The 10152-nt window shown below is 37.9% G+C and overlaps 1 protein-coding gene across 1 annotated transcript; it reads right to left on the bottom strand.

The window, feature by feature from the left end:
* Positions 1 to 5524: 5524 nt before the first annotated feature.
* Positions 5525 to 6421, bottom strand: LOC109241916 (uncharacterized mitochondrial protein AtMg00810-like). Its single transcript, XM_019408744.1, has one exon. The coding sequence runs from the start codon at positions 6419 to 6421 to the stop codon at positions 5525 to 5527; it is 897 nt and encodes a 298-aa protein (XP_019264289.1).
* Positions 6422 to 10152: the final 3731 nt, after the last annotated feature.

The following is a 10152-nucleotide window of genomic DNA, read 5'->3' as shown; positions in this document are numbered from 1 at the left end:
TATTTCAATAGAGGGGTTGGCTTATTTTATCATATTTTGAAATTGGGAGCTTGGATTTGGGTAATTTTTGAGTTTATTTTCACCCACTTGGATTGGGTAAGTATTCTTAACTTGATTTTGCTTATTATTCGTGATTCAATTATTGATTTTGGCTTTTGATTGATGAATTTTTTGCTTTTGATTGACTTGAAAAAGAGAAAACACACAGTTAAAATAAATAGTTATGGCATCTAAAAAAGATATAAAAATACATATCTTAAACTTTATTATTTTGACTAAAAAATTAAATGTAGCTAAAAATTATGGAGCTTGAAGTAAGTACTTTTCACATATACTTCCCCAAAAGGAAAATACACAATTGAAATAAAATAACCATTGCATCTAAAGAAGAAATAAGAAAAATACACAATTGCAAGTTCATTAGTTTGGCTATACCTTCTTTATGTAGTAAAAATAATGAAGTTGTAACCAATTTATTTTATTTTTTTACTATTTTTGCTTAAAAATAAAAATACACAGTTCATTGTATCTAAAGAAAAATAATAATAAATATACCATTAGTATTCTATTAGTTTAACTAGAAATTTATTTGGCTAAAATGATGGAGCTCAAGCCAAAAAATTTCATAAATTTTGCCCTAAAAAAATACGCAGTTGGAATAAATTGACATTATATCTATAGAAGAAACTAAAAAGATTAGAAGTCGGGGGTAAAGTACACATTACATATTGAGATGAATTAAGAAAAAATACACAATTATAACAAATAAATCATTACATGTGACTATGGGACACGTAACGATAAAAAAATAACTCATTTGAAAGCTGATTTTTCGAATTTTCTTCACTGCAATTGTACGGCAAAAAATATCATGTTATATATTGACTAGGTCAACAGGGATAAAGCCTTCAGAGGGTGCCACGTGTCATCAATAGTATACAATGACTTGATTTCAAAGGGTCCATGTCATGAGAAGATAACAGGTCGTCGACAAGGTCGAGGTTACTCGAGGAAAGACGAGGACAAGGACGAGCACTCCTACTCGGCGAGTAGTAACGACTAGTTCCAAGATTAGTATTCCCTAGAGAATATTTCAATAAATATTCCCCCAGTTGTACTACCTAGGATTTTGTGGCCCACGTATCCTTATAAATAGAAAGATAGGTAGTTATAGAGGAAACGAGACACTGATTCGTAAAGAACAACATATTGACATTCTCTGAAGATTCTCTCTTTATCATGTACATAAAAAGTTTTTCTTTTCACATCTTTATCTATCTTTTCTTCCCCGATTAAAGAGGGATCCGAATATTCAAAAGCTTATCATTATCCATTATTGTCAGAGGAATTATTGGGAAATCTCAACTTTTGTTGAGTGACCTCTATTCATTTATTTACTTAAATGCCATTTATTGTTATTATTGCTCTGTTTCATATTCTCGAGTCATTCATTACTCCATTATTGTTATTATTTATTGCTATCCAACGACACATGTGGGATATTTTTCATAAATACACTTGGTCTATTATTTTAATATTAACATTGACTTAGATTAATCCTTTTTCACTATAAATCTAATTGTATAAACCTAGATCAAAATTTTGGGTCATTTGGCACCGCTTGTGGTGATTTCTCACTCAAGTTTTTAGTTTTAGTTGGATCTATACTCACGTGTGTTACTGATCTAACAAACCACAAAGATTATATGTTCTCTCTGTGTATACAAGAAAAATCTCCATAGTATGTAACCAAGTAAGTGGAACGAAGGCAATGGAGAACGTCCCGATCAACCTCATGAGTGCCATCGACGAAAGGTATGACACCCAAGATAAGGAGGTGGTTCCCACGGCCTCCCCTAAATGAGGGAAGTCATCTACACCTTTCTGCAGCACAACCAAACCAAATGGGAAGGGGGCATCTACGTCCACGGGAGAGGGGACGCCACCTGCTATGAAAAAGCTCCTGGAAATATGGTTGACTGACACTCTGGTCAGCATGATTAGCAAACAAGCCCCATGCACAACCACAGAAAACACGAGGGCTCATTAGGCACATCGCGGGGATGAATATGACGACCAACCGAACCCTTCTTTTATAGGTAACACTCGTGCGATTATTGATAGTGCAGGTGACTGTGTCCTTGCTGTCATGCTGAAAAGAATGGAAGAAATGGAAAACGAGAACAAGGCACTCAAGAGACAGATGAAAGAGCACCAGGAACTAGTAGATAAAATACCAGGTGCTCCCAAATTATTACCAAAAAGAGACGCTGGTTGGTTTGTGGAACAGCCATACAAGGAAGAAGCGGCTCCACATGCCATACCAAAGACCTTCAGGACGCCCTCATATCTCAGAATCTACAACGAAATCACCGACCCTGAAGATCATGTAACTCACAACGTCACCTCCGTGAAAGGCAACAACCTCACCAAAGAGCAGGTGTCCTCCATCCCGCCGAAAATTTTTGGTGAACTCTCACTTGAGGGGCATTGACGTGGTATTCATAACTGACAACTTATTTCATAGAAATATTCGAAGAGATGGCCGATAAGTTCGTAGCAGCACATGCTGGAGACAAGAAAGCTGAAACAAGGGTGAACGGCATCTTCGCCATCAAGCAATCCCCGGGAGAGGGATTGAGGGACTTCCTCGCCCTATTTAAAAGGGTGAGGATGACCTTACCAAACATCTATAAAGGGTTGTCTGTGGCATCCTTTCAGAATGGTTTGAACAAAGAGGGTTCGAGGGCGACCAGAAAGCTACTGAGTTGGTTAATGAGGTATCCACTAAACATTTGATATGAATTCACAATGCCTACTGTGTAGAGGTCGGGGCAGACGACGACGATCTCAACCGGCCAGCTCGACGACTCACCTCGATACAATCTGATCCTAGGAAGGAACGCAAGGACAACTATCACACCTCCTTTTTTTCCGAGGGAGATAGAAGGAGTTTTTCCAATTAAAGTGACATTAATTGAAATGAGATTATTTATTAAATTCAGAGTCCCCACTTGGAATAATTTATGGTGTCCCAAGTCACCGGGTTTATTTTAAATCCCAAATCGAGGAAGTTTGACTCTGTTTAAAGTTTGCGAAACTAGAAGACCGGGTAAGGAATTCTGTTAACCTGGGAGAAGGTGGGCATTCCGAGATTCCGTGATTTTAGCAAGGTCGCTTAGCAATTTATACTTGGCTTATTTTATCTAATTACTCATTTAGGACCTATTTTTATTTTTACCTTTTACCGCTACTAATCACTTGATAACTCGTATTTAAGGAATTATCTTAAGACGAGTTACACGTACCTATACTCTTTTTAGTTTGGTGCGTCAAGAATCACGTCACAGTACGTGTACACAACTCATAACACTTAGTTTATTTAAGAAAAAAGTTTGGTCAACGTCGCTAACGCGTACTTTGAATTTATTTGAAAAAATCGCAATCACGTCATGCGAACATGTACGCAATCATGATAGTTGATTAGGAGGGTGCCTAAAATCATTCCACGAATATTCATTTTTCTAGAAATCACAGTTATGTCAAGCGAACGTATACATAATCATGATAACAGATTTAGAACACACCTAAAGCATCTCTACGAATGTTTAGTTTTTAATTACTTTCCTAAGTTTAAGATCATTGTCTGTGAAGGACATGAATTACGGATAGGAAACTATTGTGGAAAAATGTTATGATCTTGTTATTGGGCTAATAGGCTAATAAATATTTAAAAGAAACTACAACTCAAATACACTTTCTTTGCATCCGATTAATTCCAACCACTACGCATCCCACTTGTTAACAAATATCAATTTAACTCATGAATTAATCACACAGAATGAGTAAATGGGACAACCAGTGATTAAAATAACAGTTCCAAAGACATGCAAAGAATAACTAGAAACAAAATAAACTCTATACAAAACTAAATTGTTATGCGTCTGGTTCAACAAAGAAAGTCAAACATTTTGCAAACTTAAGGAATTAATATTATTAAATTGTTTCCTCAAATGCAGTGCGCCCACTCCTTATTAGCTCAAACCATTTTGCTTGTAATCCCAAAACTTGTTCCATCCTATTCAATTAATGGGATTCAACAGTAAAAATCACAATACTTCACAAATCTGTACAACATCAAATAGTCGAGCCAGTGAACACATAGCTAAGAATTGCACAAAGCACCAACATTGCACAAGATCACCAATAACGAGTTCATAACTATTTTAAACCAAGAAAAGACACTCTCGTTTAAGAGTAAATAACAAACACCAAGCTTAATAGATATTACAATCAAATGCTACCAAAATAAAATCCAGAGATTGAACGATGAACAAGGAGTTTAGTACCGAACCTTTTCAGAAGCCAAACTTCTTCAAGCAAATTTTATTAGCAAGCATTTCAGTGAAACTAAAACAGCTGAAATCAAAGCCGAATGGACTCCAACAGAGAAAATCCCGCCAGAAATCGAATGAAAACGCAGCGGCGTCGGAACCTCGAACGCTTTACGGGTGAGCTGGTGCTTTTTTTGTCAGGTTTTATGGCTGTATTTCGCTGAGTTTTGACTGTTTTTTTGTCCAGATTTTAGACTAGTATTTAGCTGAAGTTTATGGGGGTTGAAGGGTTATGGAAAAAATTAGTTTTTGAGGTGAAGAAACAATGTGTCTCAGCTGCGTTTTTCCAGTGATTTGAGAGAATTGAAGAATACTTTTTGTATTTCTTATTATTCTGAAGTTCTGTACATGTTCATATTTATACAAGAGTAAAGGAGTCTAGTCTATAACAAACTCTAGGATAACTACATTTAGATAACCTTTAATTACATATTGTATAAGGACTGTATATCTGATGTATATCTGATGTATTTACATGCTTCTAGGAGTGTAGGCTTTGAGGACTCTTGTGGTGTATATCAGCAGCCCACAGCGTGTGGCCCAAATAGAGGAAGGCCCAAAAAGCTGAAGCCTATTCGATGGTCTCTGATGAACTTAAGCCTTCCTCTTCATCAATGTACAGACAAACAAAGAGTGACCAAAGCTGCTCCAACTTGTTCGAATCAATCTAGAGGAGAACAAGTAGTTGTTTCATATTTTCCTTTATCCTCATCAATATATTTGGCCCCTGTACCAGCTATACCAACACCTCCCCCCCCCAAATTGGAGGGGGATAAAAGTACCCCCAACTTGCACAATAAATCACGATGAGTAGGACCTGGGAGTGATTTGGTAAAGAGATCGGCAAGCTTAGAAGAAGATCGAACAAAGGATAATGAAATCAAACCTGCAAGGAATTGTTGTCGGACAAAATGACAGTCAATTTCGACATGCTTGGTTCGTTCATGGAAGACCGGGTTCTTTGCGATGTGAATCGCAGCTTGGCTATCGGAATGAAGAGGTACTGGTAACGAGATGGGTACAAAGAGATCATCGAATAGACAGACTAACCAAGTAAGTTCAGCGACTACGCGCCGCATAGAGCGATACTCTGCTTTGGCAGAGCTAAGAGAGATGGAGGTCTATTTTTTTTATTTCCAAGAGATGGGAGAAGAACCAAGAGAGATGTAAAACCCACTGACTGATTTTCTCGAGTCTGGACAAGTCCCCCAATCAGAATCGCAGAAAGCTAGGAGCTGAAATGAAGAAGAAGAAGACATGAAAAGTCCAAGACCTGGGTCCTTTAAGAGATAACAAAGGACTCGAAGTCCTGCAGCAAGATGTGGTTTCCTCGGGTCCTGCATATATTGACTGAGATGATGGACGGTGAAAGACAAATCGGGTCGAGTGTGTGTGAGATAATTCAACTTGCCAAGGAGATGACGATATATAGTAGGATCAGGTAAAGGCTCTCCAGAATCAGCGAGCAACTGGGCAGTTGGGCCCAGAGGAGAGGAGACAGGTGAAGAACTAAAAACATCAAATTCCTGAAGAAGATCCAAGGTGAATTTCCTCTGAGAAAGAATCAGACCTTGTGGTTCACGAACTACTTCCATGCCGAGGAAGAAATGTAAGTTGCCAAGATCCTTAATTTTAAATTCCTGGTTGAGGAAAGCTTTTAAAGCATGTAACTCTTCTTTGTTGTTTCCTTTTAGTAAGATGTCGTCCACATATACTGCCACAATAGATATAGAAGATTCTGTCTTTTTGAAAAATAAGGAATAATCGTTTAGAGAATGAGTGAACCCTTTGAAATTAAGAGCACTGGTGAGTCTTGCATACCATTGTCTCGAAGCCTGACGAAGTCCATAGAGAGATTTCCTTAATTCACAGACATGATTAGGAGAGGGAGGCAAAATACTAGGTGGAAACTTCATGTACACTTCCTCATTTAGCTCGCCATGTAAAAAGGCATTATTGACATCTAATTGGTAGAGTCCCCATCCTTTCTTTACTGTTGTAGCTAGAATGCATCGAATGGTGGTCATTTTGACTACGGGGGAAAAGGTTTCATTGTAATCTATTCCTTCTTTCTAAATATCACCTCTGATCACCAACCTTGCTTTCAGTCTTTCTATACTACCATCAGATAATTGTTTAACTTTGTAAACCCATTTGCATAGTAAAGCCTTCCTTCCTGCTGGTAATGTTACCACATCCCATGTTTTATTTAGCTCAAGTGCTTCAATTTCCTTGTCCATGGCAGCCTGCCAGCCAGGGTGATGTGCTGCCAGTGTATAATTAATAGGTTCTTGGATATTTGACAAGGTGTTGAGCATATGTTGATTAGAATAAGATAATGCATTAAAAGAGAGAGACTCGGGTGTGACCGGGGCTAGAAAACAAGAGCTACTTACATCTGTGAGTTGGATGGCGTTACAAATATAGTCTTTGAGGTAGGTTGGTGCAATATGAGGTCTAGAAGATCTCCCGATAAGGGTGTCCATCATAGGCTCAGATCCTGGGGATGAAAATAGGGGAATAGAGGGATTGGAATGTGAACTAGAAATAGGAGAAGGATATGGAGATGAAACTGAACCTTGAAAAGGCATTCTACTAGGTGAAGGAACAGTAGTGATAGAAGGATTAGGAGGATTGTTTTGGGTAACTGAAGGGGATACTGAGATAGGGAAGTCAGGTATATGGCTACCTGGAGTAGGAGAAGAAGCAACAGGCAGGGGTAGTTCATCATGACAATCAGATTTCAAAGAAGCATAAGGAAAGAATTCTTCATGGAAAATGACATCTCTAGAAACAAAGGTCTTCAAACTTTGAAGATTAAGTAATTTATAACCTTTCTTTCCATGGGGATAACCTAAGAACACACAAGGCAATGCCCTAGGCTCAAATTTGGTTCTGTGGTTTGAAATGGTGGAGGCAAAGCATAGACAACCAAAGCACCTCAAATTAGAATAGTTAGGCTTGGTGCTAAATAGTATTTCATAAGGTGTTTTTAGGTTTAATACCTTTGAAGGGAATCTGTTGATTAAATATGTGGCTGTTAAAAGACAATCTCCCCAATATGATATAGGTAAGTGTGACTTAAACAACAGGGCTCTTGAAGTTTCTAACAAATGCTTGTGTTTCCTTTCAACTACACCATTTTGTTGTGGAGTAGAAACACAAGTTGTTTGATGAAGGATACCTTGAGATTGAAAAAATTCTGACTGTACATTCCCACTTCCTAATTCAAAAGCGTTGTCTGACCTTATTGTTTTGACTTTTGTGTGAAATTGTCTCTCTACCATAGCTAGGTAGGATTTCAAAACTGTGAAGGCATTAGATTTATTGGTCAATAGGTAAGTCCAAGTACCTCTACTAAAATCATCCACAATGGTAAGAAAGTATCTATATCCATCGTATGTTGGAGTATTATATGGACTCCAAACACCTTTGTAGTAGAGATAGAACTTGAGGGAAAAGGAAGTTTACATTGCCTAGCCATTGGACATATGATACAAGGAGTTGAAAAATTGAGACATGAAGGAACAGAAACAGAGGATATGTTTTTCATATTACTTAAAGGCATATGGCCTAATCTATAATGCCATAACTTATCCTTTACATTAGAAATAGAAAGACTGAAACAAGACATAGATTTCCTACTACAAGAGTCTAAAATAGAAATAGATTTCCTACTAACATCATTACTAGACTTAGGTAAATCCTTTGAAGCTGCTATAGAGGATCTTGAATTGAGGATGTAGAGGCCTTCTTTTTCTTTACCAATCTCCATAGGGCTCTTCAGTGAAGGGCCCTGTAATAGGAAACAAGAAGAAGGAGTGAAAAGAACATACTTATTGAGTTGTCTGCACAACTTGTGTACAGATAATAGATTAAATCTGAAAGATGGTACATACAACACATTGTGCAGAATTAAATTAGACATGAGTGTCACTGATCCTGAATGAGTTACCTTAACTCTATAAGAATTGGGAAGTTTAACCATCAATGGTTTAGGTAAGGCTTTAAAGTTTGTGAAAAAATCTTTGTTTAAATGTCATATGCTCAGTTGCACCACTATCCAATATCCAAGACTCACAATTAATTTGAATGAGACAGGCATAAGAGTTGAAGAACTTGGCTATACCTGCACAACTGAGATTTGCATTTGCATCAGAACTGCCTGTTCCCTGCTGTCCTGCCTTCATTTGTTGGAGGAGTTGCAGAAGTTAAGCCACATTATTCTGGTTACGAATATGATTTTCTGTTGCATTAGCACATGTGTACTCCATTTCATTATTGCCAGTAAATGCATTATTATCTTGCACAGTTCCTTGAAACTTCCTCTATTTGGTAAACTTAAAATTTGCTGGGAAGCCATGTAACCTATAACATTTATCAATGCTATGTCCTGGTTTCTTACAATAGCCACACATTTCGGAGTTCTTCTTCTGATCATATCTTCCCTTTTGTCCTCTGTCTTCATTGTATTTTCTGAAATTTCCTGAATGAGTGGGGGTAAGGAAGGATGTTGAATCTCCTGGATAGACAGGAGCAGTATGAATCTCTCTCTGTTTCTCATCTTGGATAACAAGAGAATATGCTTGACCAATGAAAGGCAGAGGAGAAGATAGAAGGATGTTGCTTCTGACCCCTACGAATGTGTCATTAAGCCCCATCAAAAATTGCAATAACCTTTCATCTTGATGTGCCTTTACACTCTTAGTTTTGGCTCCACACTCACAATCACAGATACAAGCCGAGAAAGTGTTTAATGCATCAAGTTCATCCCATAGGCTCTTAATTTTAGTAAAATAGGTAGAGATACTGGTATTTCCTTGAACAACTGCACTGAGTTCCTTTTGTAGTTGAAATAACTTTGCTCCATTTGTTTGCCCAAACCTATCTTCTAGGTCACTCCAGAGATCCTTGGCACTTTGTGAGTATAGGACACTTTCAGCTATGTCTTTAGATAAAGAATTCAACAGCCATGAGAGGACCATATCATTACACCTAGCCCAGATTCTTTGGAGTCTAGAATCAGCAGGTGGAACAGTCAGGGTTCCATCAATGAATCCCAACTTGTTCTTGGCAGACAAAGCAATGACTACTGCCCTTCTCCATCCTCCATAGCTTTTTCCATCAAAAACTGAAGTAACTAAATTCATCCCTGGATAGTCTGAAGGATGAATGTAGTAAGGATGTGAAGAGTCCACCACACCCGTTGTAGGAGAAACTCCGGGTGCAACAGTGGTAGACGAAGAAGATGAATTAACAGAATCTATGGGAGTACCCATTGGAAAACTGATGATTAATTAAAAAAAATGAAGCTGATTTGAGAATGAGGGAAATAAATGAGTAGTTCAAACCTGCTCTGATACCATGATAAGAATGGACATTGGGCCTAACTCAACCCCAAAAGCTAGCTTGTGAGGTGAGGATTGCCCAAGCCATATAAGGAGACCAAGGACCTCAACTCCCACCGATGTGGGACAACTCAACACCCCCCTCACGCCCAGGCCTCTGGAGCATGGACAACATAAATGGGGGCCCAACATCGGTAACAATAACTGGGATGGGCCTGGCTCTGATACCATGAGAGAATTGAAGAATACTTTCTGTATATTTCTTATTATTCTGAAGTTCTGTACATGTTCATATTTATACAAGAGTAAAGGAGTCTAGTCTATAACAAACTCTAGGATAACTACATTTAGATAACCTTTAATTACATGTTGTATAAGGACTGTATATCTGATGTATATCTGATGTATTT

This window comes from Nicotiana attenuata, unplaced genomic scaffold (assembly GCF_001879085.1).
Source record: "Nicotiana attenuata strain UT unplaced genomic scaffold, NIATTr2, whole genome shotgun sequence".
In the NCBI taxonomy this organism is placed as follows: domain Eukaryota; kingdom Viridiplantae; phylum Streptophyta; class Magnoliopsida; order Solanales; family Solanaceae; genus Nicotiana; species Nicotiana attenuata.
This window is presented reverse-complemented; position numbering and strand designations above follow the sequence as displayed.

Bases quoted from the DNA above. Each gene is read 5' to 3' on its own strand.
- LOC109241916 (XM_019408744.1), bottom strand. From the start codon at position 6,421: ATGACCACCATTCGATGCATTCTAGCTACAACAGTAAAGAAAGGATGG.